General features: G+C 42.2%; 1 protein-coding gene across 5 annotated transcripts in view; it reads left to right on the top strand.

The window, feature by feature from the left end:
- Positions 1-26,415, top strand: part of trnau1apb (tRNA selenocysteine 1 associated protein 1b) — a 65,661-nt gene that overhangs the window by 38,467 nt on the left and 779 nt on the right. For 3 of the 5 annotated variants that reach the window (XM_078539165.1, XM_078539169.1, XM_078539167.1), the window contains 2 exons: positions 4,326-4,521; positions 4,653-4,704. In XM_078539165.1, the coding sequence (XP_078395291.1) occupies positions 4,326-4,521; positions 4,653-4,704 (248 nt within the window). Of the gene's footprint in view, positions 1-4,325; positions 4,522-4,652; positions 4,705-16,378; positions 16,498-26,415 lie in introns of all 5 variants that reach the window. The other 2 variants (XM_078539166.1, XM_078539168.1) reach the window with 2 other exon arrangements.

Raw genomic sequence — 26,415 nt, forward strand, 5'->3', positions numbered from 1 at the left:
TGGGGAGCATACTGCTTACACCCTCCCCAAAAGAAATGTTGGACTCGAACAGACTGACATTAAACAAGGGCGCCCCACAGCCATAACAGGCCATTGGCAGGCCTACTGTGGGATCAGGATCCTGTCCGCCAATGAGAAGCTGGCAGTTCTTTTGTTCAGCAGTGCCACCAGGGAGATGATGACTACCATAGGAAATACACCCACCCAAGGCCTAGGATCATGGAGTGATCCAGGCCAGAGGTAAGTATTGGCAAGAGGGTAGCAGGGTGGCTCCCGGCAGGCCCTTCCTGATATCGGATCCCTTATTTAGGCACTGAGTCCCTTTGAATGAGGGTCCTCCCAGGAGACCACAAGCAACCCTGCATGGATTGCTTATCGTGCTCCCCACATGGCGACAGGCCCACCTGCTGCTGGTATACTAGCGGCAGCAGGATGAGGCCCTAGGGTTAGGGTTAGGGAAACTTGTCAAACTCATGGGAAGTTGTTATCCGTGGCCTGCCCTCACTCTGGTCTCGGCCTCCCACTATTCTGCAGAACCGTGTTGCATCGGCGCTGCTCACTCGATTTGCACGTTCCCGCATCTCTCACGATACCTCGACACCCGCATCATCGCTTTGATTGTTTGAAAGCACAGAACCCTTAGGTAACTGGCATTTTTCATTAACTGGCACCACCCATTCCCTGCGTGTGGCAGATAATAGAAATTATGTTGGACATTATATTGCCCCATTTCCCTTAATACCTTTAAGAAAAATCTATCATCCTCAGTTTTGCATTTAACAGTTGATCTAGCATTAATTGCCATTTGCACAAGAGAGTTCCAAACTTCTACCACCATTTGTGTGAAGAAATGTTTCCTAATTTCAGCCCTGAAAGGTCTGACTCTAATTTTTAGACCATGCCCCCAGTCCTGGACACACAGCTAGTGGATATCTCTCTCTCTAGCCTATCTGTTTCTCCTAATATCTTGAAAATTTCAATCAAATTACCCCATAATCTTCTAAATTCCAGAGAATACAACCTAAATTTGTTTAATCTCCCTTCATAACCTAACCCATGGAGTTCAGGTAAATCCATGCTTTCACTCTCTCGGAGGCCAGTCCAACCTTACAAAGGTGTAGTATCCAGAAATACTCTCAGTATTCCAGGTGTAGTTTAACCAGCGTTTTGTACAGCTGAAGCATGACTTGAACCCACTTGTATTCTATTCCTCTAGATATAAAAGCCAGCATTTCATTAGCCTATTTGATTATTTTCTGTACCTGTACATGACTTTTTAACAATCTACATAACTGGACACTCAAGTCTCTTTGTACCTCCACTATTTCTAGCTTTTTCAACATATATAAAGTGCCCTTTTCTATCTTGTTTAGGTCTAAGTTGGCTGATCTCACATTTGCCTACATTGAAATCCATTTGCCAAAGTTTTGCCCATTCACTTAATCTTTCAATATCTCTTTGTAATATTACACTTCTATCGACACTGCTTACAATGCCACCTATCCTTGCGTCATCATCAAATTTGGATATGTGGCTTTATATTGCCTTAAATTCCATGCACTTCAACCTTTGCTAACTGTCTCTTATGAGAAACATTGACCAGAATTTTCTGGACCCTCCCGAAGATCCCGCTGAAGTCAACGGACATTTGAATGGCTTGCCACATCTGCCGTGGGGGATCCCGCCGCGGCAGAGCCGTAAAATCCCAGCCTTTATCAGAAGCCTTTTGCAAGTCCATTTGAATAACAACCGTAGACCACCCCCCCACCTCACCGTCCACTACTTTAGTCAGATCTTCAAAAGGTTCAATCAGATTTTTCAGGCATAACCTACCCTTTACAAATCCATGTTGGCTTTCTCAAGGGATATGGGGCAAAGTTAGGTAAGTGGAGTTGAAGTACAGTTTGGCCATTATCCAATTAAATGGCAGAGCAGACTCGAGGTCTAATAACCTATTTCTGTTCCCAGCTTTTTATTCAGGTGGATGTTATAGATCCTAATGCACTATTAGAAGAAGAACATTTTTGTGGTATCCTAACAGACATTTATCCCTCAGCCAAACAGATTAACTGATAATTTATCTCATCACTTATTGTGGATTGCATGATCTCACACTAAAGAGTTGGTTGTACTCTCATGTCAGAAAGATCTGCAATCAAGCCCTGCTTTAGGACTTGAGCACATAGTGTAGACAATCCCGTGTAATATTCAGGGAGTGCTGCATTGGTAGAGTTATTGTCTTTCTGTATTAAACCAAGGCCCTACCTACCTGCTCAAATGCACAGGATAAATCCTATGACACTCTTCAACATAGAGCAAGGAATTCTTCTAGAGTCCAGGCCAACATTCTGCCTTCAGCTGGAACCACCAAAGCCAACTTATCTGAACATGCATTAAATTGCTGTTTTGGGGATTTAACTGCATGTAAGTTAACTGTTGTGTTTACTTAAGTAACAGTAATGATTGGACTTCAAAGGTAGACCATTGTTTGTGAAGTGCTTTAAGATGTCCCAAAGAGCCACGAAATTCAAGTAATTCTTTTAAAAAACTTTTTGCACTCAATGTCTATCTCAATTCTTCTCAATGCAAGGTTAACAATGCAGAATGCAGGGTCAACATCCTGTACTCTGCCTAAACAAATATGCCTTGTAATTCCAGTTCCAAAAGGGACATCCCAGTCAGACAATTAAGACATTTCTGTTCCTTTCACCAAGTACTGTTTTCTGAATCAAACAAACAGGTTAGCACCAATTTGTACAGAAAGCTGAGCAGATTTGTGTCCTGCACCCCTGAATGCTCTGAATTGAATAGAGATTTTACAGACCATTTAAGAATTTAGAGAATGAAGTAGATTAGTTTTATAAACTATGTACTTTAAAATTCTAGCTACTCTGTTTATAATCGGTATAATAGCCTGGATTTTGCACTTAGCAGCAAAGCAAGGATACTTGCTACTGACCTTGAAGAAAATTGCCTACAAAGATCTAGCGATCGCTGTGGAGGAAATTTCCCCTTCCCCACAGCAGTTTAAATCTGGCGCCAAATAGCAGCAGTGTAGCAGCAGTGATGGAAATAAGGTAGGCAACCAATCAAATTAAGTATCCACACACAGCAAACCAGGAAGCCAAAAACACTTAAAATTCTTCATTTGTAATTTAGCTTTTTCAGAAAGTGAAGTAGGTGTTTGGCTGTATTAAGATAGAACACTTCTGAATTTTTGCGCTATTCTGCTCAAGTCCGAATTGATCAGTTTCAGTGGAATAACAAGAGCAAATGCTGAAAGTTTTACTGTCATTGCCACAACAAAGTCTGGGCCCATACTGTTATAAATTGGAAGATTTAATGCGTTACAAACCAAATAATAATTAGCATTATCTTTGTCTTGACCCCATTACGCACATAAGAACTTACTGGTCAGATGTTTCTGGTGTGTAAATAATGCATCCTTGCTCTGTTGAAGAGTCAAGCTGTAGTAGCCAATTTGTGGCTATTCAAAGCACAAATCTCTGTGTAAATTGGCTTAATTGAATACAAGCTTGTTTACAAGTTAGTGTGTTTGGTAAACTTTTGTTGGAGGAGAAAGGACCACAGCAGTTTAACATTGCATTTGCCACAATAATGTGATGCCTAGTGTGATGATTATTTGGTGTAGGTAAGGTCATTATTTGTGTTCTTGAAAAGAATTGTCAAAGATAATTTGTACTGCCTGTGATCATATGTTAATATCTAGGAATCTCTATTGACAACGGCCTTGCGCAAACTGTCCTTTTAAACAACTCTGGCTATTTTTATTAGTTGATGATAATTCCCAATTTAGATTAATAATGCATTTCAAATAATTCACAGCTGCAGATGATAAAATGGTTGTTAGTGAATTGTTGTTTAATGATTCATTAAAAGGTAAGGGATTACAGCTGATCATATCTCCCCCTATTTAACTGGTGAGTCTGTGTTTCATTCTTCACTTTAAGAGTCAAAAAGATGGCTTTTTGCAGTAATCAGGCAGAGTTTGTAGGAGCTGCTCACAATGTGTGCTGGTACTGGCAGAGGTAAGTTGGAATTGGAATAGTGAAAGTTAGTTTAAATACTTCAGTACCTGGTCCCTAAATAATAGTGAGGGCATGTTGTTTCTTTTCCAGATTAGTGTTCCTAGCTTTGTCCTGTTGAAGTACATGACTGACATCCTAACCTAGTTTTTGGAAACCTGTGGTCATGTGCTGCAAAAATCAATAATATTGATTTAGAGGTGATTGTTCCTTTTATCATTTACTGGACTATAATTAAGGAATGTGACTATTTAATTTGGGCACTTTGTGTAATTTCAGTGCAAAGACCAAACCAGAATACCAACCAACTACCACATACAATTATACACAATACTATCAACAGTATCAACAATATTACTCTCAGTGGGGGTATGATCCCTATGCCGGCTACAGTTATGGGTACCCGCAGTATGGCACCACTGAGGCACCAGCAATAACCTCTTCCCTAATCACAGAAATGACGCAACTGTCTGAGGTAAATATTTTTTGTCTTTTCCTCTCTCGTGTGTGTGTGCGCCTGTGCCCTGCTCCATTCATGCTTTTCTGTCTCTGTCTGCCTGTGCTGAGTTTTGATGATCCTTGATTTTACTGGAAAATATTTTTCAGTTTCAGCAAAATTCCACAATTACTGAGGAAACTGACGAGGAGCCCGTGGAAGGTAAATAAAATACAAAATGTAATATTTATATCACGTTGGGTCCTTACGAGGATAGAAATACTTAATCCTGTTGATAGTAAATATGTTGACTTTCTAAATGTGATATGCTGTTTGTAGCTTGATTTTTAAATAATTGAAGGCCATTTCCAAGTTGGAGCTTGAGTGTGTGATTTGAATCAATACAATCTTGTGGATATTGGGGACAATGCAACAGTACTTCTGACTGCTGCTGCTTGTCAGTGTCATGAAAGAAAGACTGCAATTTATATAGCACAGGATACCCCAAAGCACTTTACAGCTAATGAAATAGTTAGAAGTATTGTAGGAAGCACAGCAACCAATTTGCACACAACAAGAAGCTCCCACAAATAGCAATGTGATAATGACCAGCAAATTTTGGTATTGTTGATTGAGGGATATTTGCCAGCACACCAGGGATAATATCCCTTCTTTTCGGAACAATAAATGAAGCACCCCCTCGTATCTCTTCCTATTTACAGATAGTAGTTAGTGAAGATGTGGGCTTATTAGAGGCAGAGACAGGTGAAATTATAATGGGGAATAAGGAAATGGCAGAGATATTAAAGCAATGCCTTCTGTCTTCACTATAGAATAGATAAAAATCATTGTGGAAATAATGGAGAACCAAGGATTTAGCAAGAACTTAAAAAATCAGTATAAGAAATGGTACTGGAGAAATTAATGGGACTAAATTGGCAACAGATTCCCTGGACCTGACAGCTTACAACCTAAGGTTTTAAAAGAAGTAGCTGTAGAGATAGTGGATCCATTGGTTTTGATTTTCCAGACTCTAGAAAGTTTCCAAGCCTTGGAAGGGAGCAAACATAACCCTGCTATTTAAGAAAGGAAGAGGAGAGAAAATAGGATAGTTAGCCTAACATCAGGAAAAAAATCTAGAATGTATTATTAAAGACTTGATAAGGGGCCATTTAGAAAATTGTGTGTTTAAACAGTCAACATGGATTTTTGGAAGAGAAATTGTTTGACAAATTTGAGTTATTGAGAATGTAACCAGAACAATGGATATGTAGTGTAATATATTGTAATAGCCAAGCACTTTGTTATATTGTCTTCCTCCCCTCTATTTTGGAGGTGTAGATTTGCTTATAGTGAATCCACAAGGTGAGTTTTCCTCAGTGCAAAACACTACAGAAATATGATGATGATGCAGATGGAATTGCATTGTCTTTTGCCTTTCATTTGAGAGACTGAAGAACATTTTTTTTAGGAAGTTCAATCATTTTGAAAGATTGCTCTGTGCACACCATGTCCAGGTATAGCTCAGTCAGTCAGTTAGGTACTAACCTAACAAATAGGACTCGTGTAATTAAGAATGATGGTTACATATTTGACTGAAAGCAAATAATAGATGAGGATAAAGTAAATGTTTTCCTCACCATATGGGGTCAGGTGCTTTTGAGGTAGTTGTCAAATCAGTGTTGCCCACAAGACCCCACTGAGGAACATGCTGAAATTAATTAAATTCTGAACTCCTACATTACAAAATATAAAACTGCACTGAGCTATGGTCTGTCAAAGAAAGCAGTTGCTAAGTGAAACCATTGCAGATTACAATGAAACTTGCACCACTGTGGGTATGGTATGAAATTGAAAGCAACCTGAAGAGAGACGTTTGTAGGAGGCCTAAAGAACAATAAAATCCAGGCCAAGCTTTTGAGCAAAGGCAATAAGCTGATGAGGCCACAGCCATGGAAATGGCAGAAAGAGTTGCGAGCGAGTTCTTTCCCGAGCCAGGCTATGGCAGCTATGTTCACCATCTCAGTCAGAAATTTAGATGTTACAGTTGTCATGAACCACCTAAATGCCCCATTTCCAGCCAGTGCTAGGCCTGTGGGGAAAGTCGATCATATCCAGGTGGCAGGCTGGAAACAGTGTTTCTCTAGGTTACATTAAAGCACCAAGTCACAGCCATGCACCAGGTCGGGTAGATCTAAAGTTAGTTCGAGTCTGGATGTCCTCAAATGCGCATATGATAGATATGGAAATAGAAATTGTTATCGAACTGAAAGATCAAGAGTTCCACTCTGAGCAAGAGAAACAGCACTTGGAAGATGAGAATAAAAGGACTGAATGTTTATTTCAAGTGCCCACAGTAAAGTTGGAGATTCACAACTTATTTTCTTCATTGCTGCAATGGTGTCCGTTATCTTTGAAGGAGAGTACAAGAAATTGAAGTGCCATTTGCTTGTGCAAAACGGGTGTGAAACTGACTATTACTCCAATAACAGTCCATTGTTAAGTGTTTGGATGCATCAACATATTGTACCCTATTACTTGCCATTGATGGTAGTAGGAGGGAGCAAAGTCTCCTTGATAGGAAGAAATTAACCTAAAATAAGGTTAAACTGGGCCAAGTTATTTATGTAGGGATCAGAATACATCTGACATTGTGTGTTGTGGAGCAAGGAGGACTAAAATTAGTTATCACAAGGCTGAAGTTGAGATAAAGGACCATATACAGCCAGCATAAGACGTAGGAGCAGTAGGCCATTCAGCCCATCGAGTCTGCTCCGCCATTCAATGATTTCATGGATGATCTGATAATCCTCAACTCCACTTTCCTGCATTTTCCCCATAGCCCTTGATTCCCTTACTGATTAAAGATCTGTCTATCTCAGCCTTGAATATACTTAACGACCCAGTCTGTACAGCCCCCTGCGGTAAAGAATTCCACATATTGATTACCCTCTAAGAGAAGAAATTCCTCCTCATCTGTTTTAAATGGGCTCTGAGATTATGCCCTCTGGTCCTAGACTCTCCCACAAGGGGAAACAACCTCTCAGTATCTACCCGGTCAAACCCCCTAAGAATCTTGTGTTTCAATAAGGTCGCCTCTCATTCTTCTAAATTCCAATGAGTACAGGCCCAACCTCTACCTCTCATCATAAGAAAATCCCTTCATACCTGGGATCAACCTAGTGACCCTTCTCTGGACTGCCTGTAATGCTAGTATATCTTTAGGTAAGGGGACCAAATTTGTTCACAGTATTCTAGGTGTGGTCTAACTAGTGCCTTGTATAGTTTTAGCAAGACTTCCCTGTTTTTATACTCCATTCCCTTTGAAATAAAAGGCCAACATTCTGTTTGCCTTCCCTATTACCTGTTGAACTTGTATGCTAGCTTTTTGGGATTCCTGCATTAGGATTCCCAACTCCCTCTGTACTGCAGCCTTCTGCAGCCTTTCTCCATTTAAATAATATTCAGCTCCTCTATTCTTCCTGCCAAAGTGCATAACCTCACATTTTCCCACATTATATTTCATCTGCCAAGTTTTTGGCCACTCTCTTAACCTGTCTATATCCCTCTGTAGATGCCTTGTATCATCCTCACCACTTGCCTTCCCACCTATTTTTGTCATCTGCAAACTTGATAGTACATTCACTTCCCTCATCTAAGTCATTAATATGTACTGTAAATAATTGAGGCCCCAGCACTGATACCTGTGGCAGTCCACTAGTTACAGATTGCCATCCTGAAAATGCCCCCCTTATCCCAACTCTGTCTATTAGTTAGCCAATTCTCTATCCATGCTAATATACTACCCCCCAACACCATGGGCTCTTATTAAGTAGCCTTATGTGCAGTACCTTATCGAACACATTTTAGAAATCCAAATATATTACATCTACTGGTTCCCCTTTTATCTATCCTGCTTGTTATCATCTCAAAGAATTCTAATAAATTTGTTAGGCATTATTTCTCCTCCTTCATGAAGCCACACTGACTCTTGATTGGATTATTTATTTCTAAATGCTCTGCTATTACATTCTTTATAATAGACTAACGTTTTCCCAATGACCGATTTTAAGCTAATTGGCCTATCGTTACCTGTTTTTGTCTCCCTCCCTTTTTGAATAAGGGTGTTACATTGGCTGTTCTCCAATCCTCTACGACTTCTCCAGAATCTAAGGGATCTTGGAAGATTACTACTAGTGCATCCACTATCTCTGTAACTACTTCCTTTAATGTCCTCGGATGTAACCCATCAGGTCCAGGGGACTTATTGGCCTTTAGCCCCATTAGTTTTCCTAGTATTTTTTCTCTAGTGGTAGTTATTGTATTTATTTCCTCCCCTTGATTAATTAGTAATTTTGGAATGCTATTAGTATCTTCTACCGTGAAGACTGAAGCAAAGTATTTATTCAACTCCTCTGCCATTTCCTGGTTCCCCATTATTTCCCCAGCCTCATTCGCTAAGGGGCCTATGTTCACTTTGGCCTCTCTTCCTTTTTATGCATGTAAAGAAGCTCTTGCTGTCTGTTTTTACATTACTTGCTAGTTTACCCTCCATGTTTATTTTCTCTTTTTTTTGGTTATCTTTTGGTTTTTAAAACTTTCCCAATCCTTTGGCTTACCACTTTTTAATCTTTGCCACATTGTATGTTTTTTTTTAATTTGATAGTGTCCTTAACTTCTTTGGTTAACCATGGTTGGTTTATACCCTTCCTTGAATCCTTCCTCACTGGGATATATCTTTGAGAGCCATGATCTAATTTCTTAAATGTCTGCCATTGTTCATCAACTGTCTTTTCTGCTAAACTGCATTCCCAGTCCACTCCAATCAACTCTGCCCTCATTCCATTGTAATTACCCTTAAGTTTAGCACAGTTGTTTCCGACCCAAGTTTCTCTCTCTTAGAACCATAGAAAAGTTACAGCACAGAAGGAGGCCATTTGGCCCATCTTGTCTATGCCAGCCTGAGGACACCCAGGTGCCCTTTCTAATCCCACCTTCCTGCACCCGGCCCATATTCCTGCAGCTTACAGCACTTAAGGTGCAGATCCAGTTACCTTTAAAAGAGTTTAGAGTTTCTGCCTCTACCACCAACTTGGGCAGCGAATTCCAGACACCCACTACCCTCTGTGTTTTTAAAAAAAAAAAGTTCTTCCTCATGTCCCCCCTACACCTTCTGCCACTTATCTTGAATTTATGTCCCCTGGTTCTAGAATTCTCCACCAAGGAAAACAATTTTATCCTGTCTATTCCCCTCATAATTTTGTACACCTCAATCACCTCTCAGCCTTCTTTGTTCTAAGGAAAATAACCCCAACCTATCCAATCTCTCCTCGTAGCTACACTTAAACTGAATGAATGCTAAATTCTACCATATTTTGGTCACTGTTTCCTAAAGGATCCCTTACTCTGATCATTTATTAAACCTGCCTCATTACACATTACCAGATCCAAAACCGCCTGATTGCTGGTTGGATTAACAACATATTATTCTAAGAAACTGTCATGAATACACTCTTATGAATTCTTGCTTGTGCCTATCTCTACTAATTTGATTTTCCCAATCTACATGAAGATTAAAGTCACCTGTGATTTAATGTACTGCCTTTTTTTACATGTTAGGCTAGTACCTTTTTGGCAGTTGGAAACAGTAAGTGAAAAGTTATGAAGTGTGTCTCAGAAGGAGAAATAATCCAACTTCCTTTCATTCCATGGTGAAACACAAGCAAACTGTGGAATCCATATTAATTTCTTTGAAGTGGAAAGGAAAGAGAACCTTGTTTTGGTTGATAGCAAGTGAATAAATATTAATAAAAGCAAAATACTGCGGATGCTGGAAACCTGAAACAAAAATAGCTAGAAAAACTCAGGTCTGACAGCATCTGCGGAGAGGAACACAGTTAACGTTTCGAGTCAGTATGACTCTTCATCAGAACTGTTCTGATGAAGTCATGCAGACTTGAAACGTTAACTGTGTTCTTCTCAGCAGATGCTGTCAGACCTGCTGAATAAATATTGAGACTGCCCAATACAACAAAAAAGCTAAAACTATTGAGGCTTTGAGAAATTGGTTTGCAATTTATGATTTCCCAGAGGTGTTGCTGTTAGGTGATGGTCCAGCATTCATGTCAGCAGAATTTGAATATTTTGAGTAAGAATGGAGTCAAACATTTAGCACCACCATAGCATGCTGGGTTATATAGAAAGAAGTGCGACATTATGAAGAGATCTTCACAGAAGTATTTGCTAGGTGATGAGCTAGGCAGTAATTAGATTAAGTGCTTTGACAATTTTGTTCTCTTACAGAATATGCCACAGGTTATACGTCTTAAAGTGTTTAAACACACTCCTAGGACAAGGTGAAAGTAAGCACAAAAAAAAAGCAAGACCAAGTGAATCATACACCAGGCATGAAACTTGGGATTTCAGTGCTGGTCAGAACGTCTGGTGAAAAATACTAGGATAATAAGGAAAAGTATGTGATTGGAGTTCTTATAAAGAGACTAGGTGCATTCACATCCAATAAAGATTGGAGAGAGACTCTGTGTCATGTAAATCATTTGCTTGAAAGAGAAATCTGACAAAAGGAACATGAGAAACCACCTATAGTCCAAATTCCTCCTACAGTCCTGGTATTATGGAGTCCCCCTGTAGAGCAAAGTGAGTCAAGGTCTTTGATTATGTCACAGTACCAACCATGAGGTGGCTTTGGTAGTCAAAGTCAGGTTTGACACAGATGTTGAAAGAGCAGAGCCAAGATAATAGAAATGGAGGATGATACCTAAACAGAGAATCCAGGTAGGTTAATTGAAAGATAAAAGCAAAAAACTGCGGATGCTGGAAATCCAAAACAAAAACAAAAATACCCGGAAAAACTCAGCAGGTCTGACAGCATCTGCGGAGAGGAACACAGTTAATGTTTCGAGTCCATATAACTCATCAACAGAAACATGCTGTGGGAAGGAAGAAAAATTACCTTGATTACTCGGGTGGGTTGCATATTTGTTTTATCAGTCAAATTTTGGGTATTGTTGTTGGTTTAATTATGTGCATGGACTACTTTACACTTTAAAATGGAGTTATTGCCATTGCTATCCCTGCTGCCCTCTTGGTCAGGGAAGTGTAAATAAAAAAAAGTTGTTCAATAATGGCTGCTTACAGTGAATCCATATGGTGAGTTTTCCTCCATGCAGTACACATGTACCTAATTTCAAAAAGCACTTGATAAGATGCTACATGTGGTTATTAAACAATTTGGATCATGGAATTGAGGGTAATATTAGCATGGATTGACAATTGCCCAATGAAGAGTAGGAATAAATGGCACACTTTCAAATTGACAAGCTGTAACTAGTGATATACTGCAAGGATCAGTATTGGTTTAGATTAGGGCACTGATACAAAGGTGGGAAATTAAGTGGTCAAAGCAAAAGAGGCTGCAGAGAAATGTAGACGAGTGTGTGGGCAAGATGATGATGATGGAAGGTTGAATAGCGTAAAGATGGAAGTGTAAAGTGAAAAAGCAGAATATTGTTTGAACGTTGAGATGGGGAAAATGAGTCAGTCATTATGGCACAAGGCTATTGAGCCTATGGTCCATGCTGGTGCTCCATGGAGGAATCCAGTCAGTTCCTTTCCCCTGCTCTATACCATAGTCCTGCAACCCTCCAGATTCTTTCCCTCTTTCTGCAACAAACTCCAGGTTGTTACCACTGTGTACAAGTGTTCTTCCTTATTTTTCCTCCTCTCTCTCTCTCTCTCTCTCTTTCCGCGCCCCCCCCCTGCAGCTCTTGCCTTAACCCTGTGCCACCTAGTCTTTCTACTGTCAGCTAATGAAGAACTTTACTTTTGCCTGCCTGCCTTTTATCTAAACTTATCATCTTGTAAACTTCTACTGAATCACCCCTCAATTTCCTTTGCTCCAGTTTCTCCAACCTAACCTTGTAGCTTTAATCCATCTCTGGAACCATTCTGTTAGTCTCCCCTGCACTCAAGGACCCTCGCATCCTTCAAGAGTTGAGATTAGAACTATTCATAATATTCTAGTCATGGCCTAACCAAAGGTTTTTTTAATTCATTCATGGGATGTGGGCTTCGCTGGGTGGGCCAGCATTTATTGCCCATCCCTGGTTGCCCTTGAGAAGGTGGTGCTAAGCTGCCACCTTGAACCGCTGCAGTCCATGGTAGGTACACCCACAGTGCTGTTAGGAAGGGAGTTCCAGGATTTTGACCCAGTGACAGTGAAGGAACAGTGATATATTTCCAACACAAGATGGTGAGTGACTTGCAGGGGAAATTCCAGACAGTGATGCCCCCATGTGCCTGCTGCCCTTGTCCTTCTTGTGGGTTTGGAAGGTGCTGTCAAAGGAGCCTTGGTGAATTCCTGCAATGCATCTTGTAAATGGTCACACTGCTGTTAACTGTGCATCAACAGTGGAGGAAGTGAATGGCACCACATGCACAAACAATCAAGCGGGCTGCTTTGCCCTGGACGGTGTCAAGCTTCATGAGTGTCGTGGGAGCTGCACTCATCCAGGCAAGGCAAGTATTCCATCAAACTCCTGACTTATGCCTTGTAGATGGTGGACAGGCTTTAGGGAGTTGGGAGGCGAGTTACTTGTTGCAGGATTCCTAGCCTCCGACCTGCTCTTGTAGCCACAGTATTTATATGGCTAGTCCAGTTCAGTTTCTGGTCAATGGTAACCTTCCCCCCTCTCTTTCTCCCCCCCACCCCCCACCCAAAGGATGTTGATAGTGGGGGGTTCAGTGAATTCGGTGATGGTTAGATTGTCTCTTGTTGGAGACGGTCATTGCCTGGCACTTGTGTGGCCTGAATGTTACTTGCCACTTGTCTGCCCAAGTCTGGATAGTGTCCAGGTCTTGCTGCATTTGGACATGGACTGCTTCAGTATCTGAGGTGTCACGAAAGGTGCTGAACATTGTGCAATCATCAGCGAACATTCCCACTTCTGACCTTATGATGGAAGGCAGGTCATTGATGAAGCAGCTGAAGATGGTTGGGCTGAGGACACTGCCCTGAGGAACTCCTGTAGTAATGTCCTGTAACTAGGATGACTGAACTCCAACAACTACAACCATCTTCCTTTGCGCTAGATACAAATCCAACCAGTGGAGAATTTACCCCGATTCGCATTTGACTTATTTTTCTAAGGCTCCTTGATGCCACACTTGGTCAACAAGTTGAACTTGTAGTTCCCTGGTTTTTTTCCTTTGTACTCCCTACTTACTATTTATGAATCCCAAGATTCCATATATTTTGCTAACTGCTCTCTCTCAATATGTTGTGCCACCTTCAAAATTCTATGTGCAGGAGCCCCCAGGTCTCTTTGTCCCTGTACAATCCTTATAACTATATCGTTGCCCTTCCCCTTCCTTTTCCCTATTCTTTGTGCTAAACTGCATCACCTTGCACTTCTCCATATTAAGATCCACCATTTTCTGCCCATTCTGCAAACCATTGGAGTAATTGGGTGTCATCCTCAGTTTGCTGCCACTCCCAAGTTTGAGTGTTTTTACACTCTCAATTCATTTGTGATGCCACTGTTTTTGATGCACTCTTATCATTTTCCATGACTTCGTGTTTATGTCCTTGATCAAAACTGTTTCTAACAACTCGCCCAACCATTTGACCAGTTCATGATGTGTAGGGTGTAAAGGGACATGTCTTGTGTGTTTTCCTCCTACATGGTGAAGGATTTGTTCACCATTTTGCAGTTCACCTTTGCGAAGACAATATCAATAGCAATGCCATAGCCATGTGCTGCTTCAACAATGCTAGCCTACTCACCAACATATCGCTCAAGGAAGCCATGGACCTTTGCACCATGTCACTATATCATGGCAATCTATTGCGCTGCCATTGTCTGAATCGGTATTGATTGAACATATGAACTCTGCAGTTGGTGCAGTTCAGTTTTAACAACACAATGTATGCCCAAATAGATGGTGTTGCCATGGGATTCCCTCTAGGCCCAGCTCCTGACATCTTTCTAGATTTTCATGAGAAACAAATCTTTGATGGAATGACACCAAACCTCCTACCCCTTGTATGTTTCTGATACATTTGCTATATTTGAATCTGCAGTTGCCTGCATGAAATGGGCTCCATCCTGTGCTCAAATTCACCTTTGAAATGGCGCAGTCTAATGAGCTCCCTTTCCTTTGTGCTAGCTGGGAAATCTGCCAACAGGCTCTCTACTACTGTCTGCTGCAAGCCTATCTTCACTGTTCAGGATACATTCCTACAGTTCGATGGTGATAGACTGTCCACCAATATCCATTACAAGCCTACCGACTCCCACAGCTACCTCGACTACAGCTCCTCACACCCCGCTTCCTGTAAGGACTCCATCCCATTCTCTCAATTCAATTGCCTCCGTCGCATCTGTTCTGATGATGCCACTTTCAAAAACAGTTCCTCTGACATGTCCTTCTTCCTTAACCGAGGTTTTCCACCCATGGTGGTTGACAGGGCCCTCAACCGTGTCTGGCCCATCTCCCGCGCATCTGCCCTCACGCCTTCTCCCTCCCAGAAACATGATAGGGTCCCCCTTGTCCTCACTTATCACCCCACCAGCCTCCGCATTCAAAGGATCATCCTCCGCCATTTCCGCCAACTCCAGCATGATGCCACCACCAAACACATCTTCCCTTCACCCCCCCAGCGGCATTCCTTAGGAATCGTTCCCCCCGTGACACCCTGGTCCATTCCTCCATCACCCCCTACTCCTCAACCCCTTCCTACGGCACCTTCCCATGCGACCGCAGAAGATGCAACACCTGCCCCTTCACTTCCTCTCTCCTCACCATCCAAGGGCCCAAACACTCCTTTCAAGTGAAGCAGCATTTCACTTGCACTTCCCTCAACTTAGTCTACTGCACTCGTTGCTCCCAATGCGGTCTCCTCTGCGGTGGAGAGACCAAATGCAGACTGGGTGACCGCTTTGCAGAACACCTTCGGCCTGTCCGCAAGCATTACCCAGACCTCCCTGTCGCTTGCCATTTCAACATGCTGTCTTGCCCACATGTCTGTCCTTGGCTTGCTGCATTGCTCCAGCGAAGCTCAACGTAAACTGGAGGCACCTCACCTTCCGACTAGGCACTTTACAGTCTTCCCGACTGAATATTGAGTGCAACAATTTTAGATCTTGAACTCTCTCCTCTATCCCCACCCCTTTTCCATTTCTTCCCCCTTTTTGTTTTTTCCAATAATTTATCGATTTTTCTTTTCCCACCTATTTCCATTTTTAAATGTATTTCCACCCATTGTTTATCTCTACCTTTCAGCACTTTTAGTATTTCCCCACCCCCAGTAGAGCTATCTACCTTATCTGTCCAGCTTTCCACTCTTAATTAGCACATTCCTTTAGATAATATCACCACCTTCAACACCTCTTTGTCCTTTCTGTGACTTCTTTTGGTTATCTCCACCTATTACTGTTTGCTTGTCCCAACAACCCCACCCCCACACCCACAAACCAGCTTATATTTCACCCCTTTCCTATTTTTACTTAGTTCTGTTGAAGGGTCATGAGGACTTGAAACGTCAACTGTGCTCTCCTCCGCCGATGCTGCCAGACCTGCTGAGTTTTTCCAGGTATTTGTTTCTGTTTTTGTCTTCCTTAAAAAAGCTTTTGTCGGTTCTCCAGCCAGCAGATGAGACACCATCACCTAGATTACCCAAATATCAGGTGGCACTTAAAGTTCCCCAGTGTCACAACTATCCTTGTACAGATTGATAACTAACTTTTTTAGGAAGATATTTTAGTATAGAAATTCAAAGCAACATTAACCAAACACTTTCAGTAGGCAACTTATACTCAACTACAGAAAAGCTTCCCCGCTGAACTTTAAAAAAAAATAACACTTCATTCTGCAGGAACCAATCCAAAGCCAGTCTCAGCTCCCAATGGCTTGCTTCCTTTTTTCCTTTTCCAGCTGGGAAACTTCTAATCGCTGAACTGACTTTTCAGGGTGAGAGGTACCTTCCAAAGCCAGGTGAATCTTTCAGCATTTAATTTCCTTCAAACTTAGTCTGTTTGATCAGAACATGAGCTTCCATCCACATTCTTTGATGAATAGGCTGGCTGCCTCTCTTTTGCTCTGCGCTCATGCTGTCTGATTCTTGCAGGTGAACTGGTTTGTGTAATCTTAAACCTTGTAAGCTGATGTGGATTGCTATCGACCCTTCCTGCTCAAAGCCCATCTCCATGGCAATGTGATAGACATAGGCCTTGTATCCAGCTAGAAATGGTAGCTAGCTATTCTCTAGATCCCCAACTGTTTATAAAATTTAATTCTATTTTTTAAATTTAAAACTGACATTTCTAATACCTTTGCTAGTGCTGCTGGGAGGGCTTTAAACTAACTTGGCAGGGGTGTAGAAATCAAGAAAAAATGTTAGAGGAATACCAGGGTGCACAAAATACTGGGAGGGACAGATAGCACTGGTATAGAGAATAGTAAGCTAATAGGTAAAGTCAGGATAAGGGAGAAAGTAACAATGCAAATCAAGGTTACTATGCATGTATATGAATGCACTGAGTATAGCAAATAAGATTGGGGAGTTACAGGCACAGATTGCCATGTGGAAATATGTTGTGATAAGAGACCTGGCTCAAGGAAGGGTAGAACTGGGTGTTAAATATTCCTGGGTACAAGAAGAGACAGGAAAGGTGGCAATATTGGTTAAAGAGCATTGCAGTACTGGAGAAAAAGGATGTCCCAGAGGGTTCAAGGACCGAATCAATTTGGCTAGAACTAAGGAACAAAAAGGGTGCAATTACATTGCTTGGTGTAGCCTGTAGACGACCAACTAGTGAGAAGGACATAGAAGAACAAATCTGCAGGGAAATTGCAGAGATCTAAGCATTATGAAGTGGTTATAATGGGGGACTTTAATTACCCGAATGTAGACTGGGACAGTGGTAGTGTAAAGAGCAGGGAAGGACAAGCGTGCCTAGATTGTGTTCAGGAGAATTTTCTACAGCAGTGTCCAATCCAACAAGAAAAGACGCACTTTTGGACCTGGTTCTTGGAAATGAGGCGGGCCAAGTAGATAAAGTGTCAGTAGGAGAACATGTAGGAGACGGTGATCATTTGTATTGTACATTTTAGGATGATAAAGGACGATAGGCAAGCCAGAGTAAAAATAATTAACTGGACAAGTGCAGACTTCAATGGCGCAGGTACGATAGTGGTGTTTAAGAGGCAGCTTGACAAATACATGAATAGGATGGGAATAGAGGAATACGGACTCCGGAAGATCAAAACGTTTTAGTTGACGGGCAATATGATCGGCGCAGGCTTGGAGGGCCAAAGGGCCTGTTCCTATGCTGTACTTTTCTTTGTTCTTTGAACGGGGCTGGGCCAGAGATTAGAACGAAAGATTGGCAGGTAAAGCTGTATCTGATGGGCTATCTTCAAGAAAAAGTTGGTTCAGGCACAGGAGAGGTATATTTCATCGAAAGGAAAAGATAGGTCAAACAAATCCAGAGCTCCTTGGATGAAAAAGTGCACTTTTGACAGGCGTCAGGTGGAAAATACAACTGAGAACTAAGAGGAATATAGAAGGTCCAGAGGGGAAGTGAAAAAGCATATTAATGAAGCAAAGGGGGATTATGGGAAAGGATTGGCAGCCAACATAAAAGGGGAATCCCAAAGTCTTCTATAGGCATATAAATAGTAAAAGGAGTAGGGCCGATTAGGGACCTAAAAGGGAAATTACACATGGATGAAGGGGCCATGGCTGAGGTATTAAATTAATACTTTGCATACGTCTTTACCAAGGAGGTAGATGCTACCCAGGCCATGGTGACAGATGAGGAAACTCTGTCACGAGAAGGGTTCAAAATTTATAAGGAGGAAATATTGAATAGACTGTCGGTACTTCAAGTTGACAAGGCACCGGGACTGGATGAGATGCATCCAAGGATATTGAAGGAAGTGAAGAGTAGAAATTGCAGGGGCACTGGTCATAATCTTAGTCTTCTCTAGACTCTGGGTGTGGGGTGGGTGGTGCCAGAGGACTGGAGAATTGCAAACATTACACAACCTTTTTTTTGAACAAGGGTAAGGATAAGCCCAGCATTTACAGATCAGTCAGTTTAACATCAATGGCCACAGTGGGCAAGATTCTAGAAACAATTATTCAGGATAGAATTAGTAGTCACATGGAAAAATATGGGTTAAGGAAGAGCCAGCATAGATTTCCAAAGGGGAAATCGTATTTAACTTGGAGTTTTTTTGAAGCGGTAATGGAAAAGGTCAATTGAGGGTAATGCTGTTGATGTGGTGTACATAGACTATGAAAAGGCATTTGACAGAGTGCCACACAACCGACTTGAGAGAAAAGTTATTGCTTGTGGAATAAAAGGGACAGTAGCAATGTGGATACAAAATTGGCTGAAAAATAGTAAACAGTAATGGTCAATGGATATTTTTCTGGCTGGAGGAAGGTTTGTAGTGGAGTTCCCCAGGGGTTGGTATTGGGACCCTTGCTTTTCCTGATATATATTAATGATCTAGATCTTGGTGTGCAGGGGACAATTTCAAAGTTTGAGGATGATACAAAGCTTCTGAGTACTGTAAACTGCACGGAGGACAGTGTAGAACTTCACCAACTTGTCTGTCCTTTTGGAGTGGGCACATGAAGTTCAATGCGGAGAAGTGTGAGGTGATGCATTTTGGTAGGAAGAACATGGACAGACAATATAAAATAAGGTGAAATTTTGAAGGGGGTGCAGGAGCAGAAAGACTTGTGTATCTGTGCATAGATCATTGAAGGTGGCAGTACAGGTGGAAAGAGCAGTTAATAAAGCATATGGTATCCTGGGCTTTATTAATAGGGGCATGGAGTACAAGGGAAGGAATGTCTTTATATAAGACATGTGTTAGACCTCAGCTGGAATATTGTGTACAGTTCTGGGCACCACACTATAGGAAGGATGTGAACACATTGGAGAGAGTGCAGAAGAGGTTTACAAGAATGGTTCCAGGGATGAGAAACTTCAGCTAGGAGGATAGATTGGAGAGGTTGGGACTCTTCTCCTTGGAGAGAAGGTGGCTGAGAGGAGATTTGATAGAGATGCTCAAAATCATGACAGTAAATAGGAAGAAGCTGTTCCCACTTATAAAAGGATCAAGAACGAGAGGGCACAGATTTAAATTGACTTGCAAAAGAAGCAAGTGTGACGTGAGAAGCTTTTTTACACAAGTGGTTCAGGTCTGGAATGTAGTGGAGACAGGTTCAGTCGAAGCATTCAAGAGGAAATTAGATTGTTTCTATTCAAATAATGTACAACGGTATGGGGAAAAGGCAGGGCAATGGCACTACATCATAATACTCATATGGAGAGCCGGTGCAGACATGATGGGCTGAATGGCCTCCTGTGCCGTTAAGATTGTGGCCTCCCTGAGATCTGGAGACAACGGAGGAGGGGACACAGTTAGCAAAATAGGAACACATCATAATACAGTAAAACAATCAAGTCAGAGGGAGGGGAGTACAGCTGTATTACGTTTCAGGGGAGTAAGGCAAGGCTGGATGGCCTCTACTCTAATGCCAGGAGTATTACAGGTAAAACGGAGGAGTTAAGAGTGAGGATTGACACGTGGAACTGTGATATAGTAGCCATCACTGAGATGTGGTTGAGGGAGGGGCAGGATTGGCAGCTCAACATTCCGGGATATAGAATCTTCAGGCGAGACAGGGGAGGGGGTAAAAGAGGAGGAGGCATTGCATTATTGGTTAAGGAGTCAGTTACTGCAGTAAGGAGAGATGATATCATGGAGGGGGCATCGAATGAAGCTTTGTGGGTAGAGCTTAGGAATAAAAAAAGGGGCAGCCACATTGTTGGGTGTTTATTAAAGACCCCCAGATAGCGGGAAATTGAGGAGCAAATATGTGCACAATTTGCGGAGGTGTGTAAAAACAATAATAGGGTAATTAGGTGATTTCAACTTTCCCAACATTAATTGGGATAGACAGTGTTAAGGGCTTGGGTGGAGTGGATTTCTTAGTGTACAGGAAAACATTTTAGGTCAATATGTAGATGGTCCAACAAGGGATGGCGCAGTGATGGACCTAATTCTGGGGAATGAAACCGGACAGGTGGATGAGGTGATCGTGGGGGAGCATTTTACTGATAGCGACCACAACATGGTACAATTTAAACTCGTTACGGACAAAGAAATAGACAAGTTGCAAAAAAATGTTTTGGATTGGGGGAGAGTGGATTTTAGTAAAATAAGGCAGGATCTGGCCAAGGTAGACTGGGAACAGCTACTAGTGGGGAAATCTAAAGAAGAGCAGTGGGGAGGGCATTCAAAAAGGAAATGGGGAGGGTACAGGCTCAACATGTTCCCTCTAGGGTGATAGGAAGGAGTAACAAGCCCAGAGAACCATGGATGATCAGAGATATTCAGGATACGATGAGAAGGAAAAGAGGCTTTTAGCAGTTATAAGGGGAGCAAATCAGCAGAGGCATTAGTGGAGTGCAGAAAGTGCAGGGTGGAGCTTAAGAAAGCAATTAGGAGAACAAAGAGGGGATATGAGAAAGCTCTGGCTGGTAAAAGTAGGGAAAATCCCAAGATATTCTATAAGTATATCAATGGGAAGAGGATAACCAGGGAAAGTGTAGGGCCCATAAGGGACCAAGGGGCCAAGAGAGTGAGGATGAAGATATCGAACTTGGGGAGAGAGACTGCGAGGTTCTTGAGCAAATTGATATAGGGAGTGACTTGGTATTAGAGGTGTTGGCAGGCTTAAAAGTGGACAAATCTCCAGGTCCGGATGATTTGTGTCCCAGACTGCTGAGGGAGGCAAGGGAGGAGATCGCAGGGGCTCTGACCCAAATGTTTAGTTCCTCTCTGGCCACGGGGGAGGTGCCAGAGGACTGGAGAACAGCTAATGCGGTTCTGCTCTTTAAGAAGGGTTGTAGAGATAAGCCAGGGGTCCACAGACCAGTGAAACTCATGTCAGTGGTAGGGAAACTATTGGAGAAAATTCTGAAGGAGAGAATCTATTTCCACTTAGAGGCAAGGTTTGATCAGGGGTAGTCAGCATGGCTTTGTCAGAGGAAGGTCATGCCTAACAAATTTGAATGAATTTTTTGAGGTGGTGACCAGGCGTGTAGATGAGGGTAGTGCAGTTGATGTAGTTTATATGGATTTCAGCGAAGCCTTTGACAAGGTCCCACATGGGAGACTTATAAAGAAGGAAAATGCACGTGGGATACAGGGTAATTTGATAAGATGGATTCAAACTTGGCTTAGTTGTAAGAGACAGAGGGTGATGACAGAAGGATGCTTTAGTGACTGGAAGCCAGTGTCCAGTGGCATACCACAGGGATCTGTGCTGGGTCCCCTATTCGTCACTTATATAAATGACATGGATGACTATGTGGGGGGTAGGATTAGTAAGTTTGCGGATGACACAAAGACTGGCCGGGTGGTTAACAGTGAGGTTTAGTGTCTTGGGCTACAGGAAGATACAGACGGGTTGTCAAATGGGCAGATAAGTGGCAGATGGAATTTAATCCTGAAAAGTGAGAGGTGATACACTTTGGAAGGAGTAATTTGACAAGGAACTATTCAATGAACGGCATGACACTAAGAAGTTCTGAGGAACAAAGGGACCTTGGCGTGTGTGCCCATAGATCTCTGAAGGCAGAGGGGCATGTTAGTGGGGTGGTGAAAAAGGCATACTTTTATCAAGGCATAGATTACAAAAGTATGGAGGTCATGTTGGAGTTGTATAGCACCTTGGTGAGGCCACAGCTGGAGTGCAGAACTGTGTGCAGTTCTGGTCGCCACACTATAGGAAGGATGTGATTTGTGCTGGAGGGGGTGCAGAGGAAATTCACCAGGATGAAACATTTAAGTTATGAAGAGAGGTTCGATAGACTTGGGTTGTTTTCGTTGGAGCAGAGAAGATTGAGGGGCGACTTGATTGAGGGGCATGGACAGGGAGCAGCTGTTCCCCTTAATTGAAGGGTCAGTCACGAGGGGACATAAGTTCGAGGTGAGGGGAAGGTGGTTTCGGGGGGGATGTGAGGAAAAACCTTTTTACCCAGAGGGTGGTGATGGTCTGGAATGCGCTGCCTGGGAGGGTGGTGGAGACGGGTTGCCTCACATACTTTAAAAAGTACCTGGATGAGCACTTGGCACGTCATAACATTCAAGGCTATGGACCAAGTGCTGGTAAATGGGATTAGGAAGGTAGGTCAGGTGTTTCTCCCGTGTTGGTGCAGACTTGATGGGCTGAAGGGCCTCTTCTGCACTGTGATCCTGTGATAAACAGTCTACACCCAGCCAACACAGATGCTCTTGCCATTATCTACAGGTGTAGACAGTTTGCACCTGCAAGTTTCCAGTAAAACACCCTTTTACCATTTAAGAACCAAGCCACCTGTCTGGCAGAATTCCAAATAGGTCACATGACCCCTTTCAGTGCTCCATTTTAACCCAAAATTAGAAAGTTTCCCAAAGTATAACTACCTTAAATTTCGTATTTGTAACAATAGTTCTTGCGCATCTGATTTCCTTAAATTTGTTCCTCTATCTTGAATGTCTCTACAGAATACCTCAGTTAAGTGTGATCTTGCCTTTTTTTGCTTTTCAGATGTAAGCAAATAGACTGTGCTTGCCTTCCCAAGTACATCCTCTGCATTCCCTCATCAGTACTGTGACCCACCTCCTGTTCTTTCTTACAATTTATTCCTTGTATATTAAGCACCAGTCTTCACCATTTTAAGTCACATTTCTGTCATTGCCACTGTCATATTACCACAGCAATTGTGTTTGTAGTTCACAATCGTTACTCACCATACTTTTGTGCATTGTAATCCTGTATTTGCATTCTATGTGGTCTTTCTTGGTCTGCTTCTATCTAATATGGTGTGACTACCTCTGGAACAGTCCGATAAATGCACCTTATTCCTTTTTTTCCTTCATCGATATGTTGGTGCTCATCCCTCTGCCAACTTAAACCCTCCTCAACACACTTGTGAACCTCCACACAGACATTAAGAGGTGCATTCCATCCTTTTTCGAATAGGTGCCTCTGTCCCAGAACTGGTCCCAAAGTCTCCCTCCTGCACCATGCTTCAACAGATCATCCTGATCTTATTTTTACTCTGGCTAGCACATGGCACTGGGTGACCATAAGACGTAGGAGCAGAAGTAGGCCGTTCGGCCCATGGAGTCCGCTCCGCCATTCATGGCCGATCTGATAATCCTCAACTCCTTTCCTGCCTCTTCCCCATAACCCCGATTCCCTTACTGATTAAAAATATATGTCTCAGCCTTGAATATACTTAACGACCCAGCCTCTGCAGTAAAGAATTCCACAGATCGACTACCATCCAGAAGAAATTCCTCATCTGTTTCCCTTACTCTGAGATTATGCCCTCTGGTCCTAGATTCTCCCACAAGGGGAAACAACCCCTCGGCATTTACTCTCCAGAGATTACTCCTCAGGGTCCAAAGACCTCAATACCTGCATGTTGTTCGTACCAACACAATACTACTGGCTATTTTACCCTGGCACCAGTTTTTTTTAATGCTGTTTGTCTTAAAATGTAAGTCAAAAGCAAAACGCTGCAGAAATCTGAAATAAAAATGGAAAATGCTAGAAATATTTGGGTTAGGATGCAGTTGTGGAGAGAGAGAAACAGGTAACTTTCCATCGGAACTGGAAAACATTAGAAATATAACTAGTGAAAAGGGAGGGTGGTTTTAAAAAAAAAAAGTTCTGTGATAGGTTGGAAGACGAAAGAATTACGATTGGTGCTGCAAAACCAAAAGGAGTGTTAATGGGACAAGTAAAAGACAAATGTTGAAGAGGTGGCGTGAATGGCAGAGCGTGCTGTTTCCTTTTGAGTCCTTATGACTTCAGAACAGTTCTGAAGAAGAGTCATAAGGACTCAAAACATTAACTCTATCTTTTTCTTCACAGATGCTGTCAGACCTTTTTCTTCACAGATGCTGTCAGACCTGCTGAGTTTTTCCAGCAGCTTTTGTATCTGGATTACTAGCCCAGTGACATTACCACCTGCATCAGAGTAATATTTGTGCCACACGGGTGCCAGGCAATGACCATCTCCAATGAGAGAATCTTAACCATTGACATTCAATGGCATTACCATCACTGACATCCTGGGGTTACCATTGACCAGAAACTGACTGGACCAGTAACTCGCCACTTTGACTCTCCGAAGCTTGTAAACCATTTGTAAGGCACAGGCCAGGAATGTGATGGAATACTTCCCAGTTGCCTGGATGAGTGCAGCTCCAACACTCCAGAAGCTCTACACAATCCAGGACAAAGTGGTCCCACTTGATTGGCACTCCCTCCACCACTGATGCACAATGGCAGTGCAACAGTTTGTATCATCTATAAGAGGCACTGTAGCAACACACCAAAGCTCCTTCAATAGCACCTTCCAAATCTGTGACCTCTACCATCTAGAAGGACAGGGCAGCAGATGCATGGGAATACAGCCAACTGAAAGCTCCTCTCCAAGCCACACACCATCCTGACTTGAATGATATTGCCATTTCATCACTGTCATTGGGTGAAAATCCTGTAACTTCCACTTTAACAGCTATATGGATGCACCTACACCATATGGACTGCAGTGGTTCAAAAAGGCCACTCACCACCAAAGAGTAATTGGGAATAGGCAACAAATACTGGCCTAGCCAGTGACACCCACATCCTGTGAAAGAATATTTAGAATATGAACAGCTGCCAGGCAAAAAAAAAGTAGCAACCAAAACCTGCAAAGAAAAATGGGGGCAGAGGTTGCCATCTGAAATCCTGAAGACTATAAAATGCCTGACCAAAATGGGAGGTGCTGTTCCTCAAGCTTGCATTGTTTTTTGTTTTTTTTTTAATGTACAAGATTTGTTTCTCACTTAAATGTGGGACTTCCAAAAGCATAAGTTAATGGCAGGACATTCTAATTAAACATAAATACTGCATTAACTTGTTGGAGAAAATGATTGGCTTTCATTAGTTACCTTTTCTCAAGCAGATCTGCACTAATTTAGTGACCGAATGAGTTCATCGATGGGAGTGTTTTGTGGAGGTAGTATTCATGCATTAAATTGGTTCATTGCTTCTGTGGAACTGTTCTGCTGGTGCAAAGGATTCAGGTGCACCCTTGCCTTAAACTAGCCAGCAGCAGCCTGATAGTTTATTTTGTTCACTTGACTCATTCCTGGGATGAAAAGTGGGCTTTTCTTATGAAGAAAGGTTGGGCCTGTATCCATTGGAGTTTAGAAAAATGAGAGGTGATCTTATCTTGAGGGGACTTGATAGGTTGAATATTGGGAGGATGTTTCCTCTTTTGGGGAGACTAGAACAAGGGGATACAGTTTTAAAAATAAGAGATGAGAACTTTTTCCTCAGGTTAACCTGAGGGATTCTCTTCCCCAGAAAGCAGTGGTGGCTGGGCCATTGAATTTGATCAAGGCTGAGTTACAGATTTTTTTGATAAGACAAGGGTGTTGAGGGTTATGGAGAGCAGACAGGTGGGAGTTGAGACCACAACCAGAACAACCTGGATCTTAAATGGTGGAGCAGACTTGAAGGGCCGAATGGCCTACTCCTCAGTCCTATTATTTGTTTGTTTATTTGTTCTAGGTCTGCTTGATTGAATTACATTATGCAGTGGTCCTTCCCCTATTTTTTGATTCTTATGAAACATAGGCATATAGGCCTCATTGGGGAGACTATGCAGCTGAATGACATCTTTGGATCCCTATATTGGTCATTCTGCACCACAGGTGCAAACAACCAGAAATGATAACTTGTTCAAATCAGTTGAGTATATTATACTAGTGGGCAATTAAGTAAGCCATAAACTCATTTATTGCTGGAGAAATGCTCAAGTGCCATCATATTCTTGG

This window comes from Cetorhinus maximus, chromosome 3 (genome assembly GCF_964194155.1).
Source record: "Cetorhinus maximus chromosome 3, sCetMax3.hap1.1, whole genome shotgun sequence".
Taxonomy (NCBI): Eukaryota; Metazoa; Chordata; class Chondrichthyes; order Lamniformes; family Cetorhinidae; genus Cetorhinus; species Cetorhinus maximus.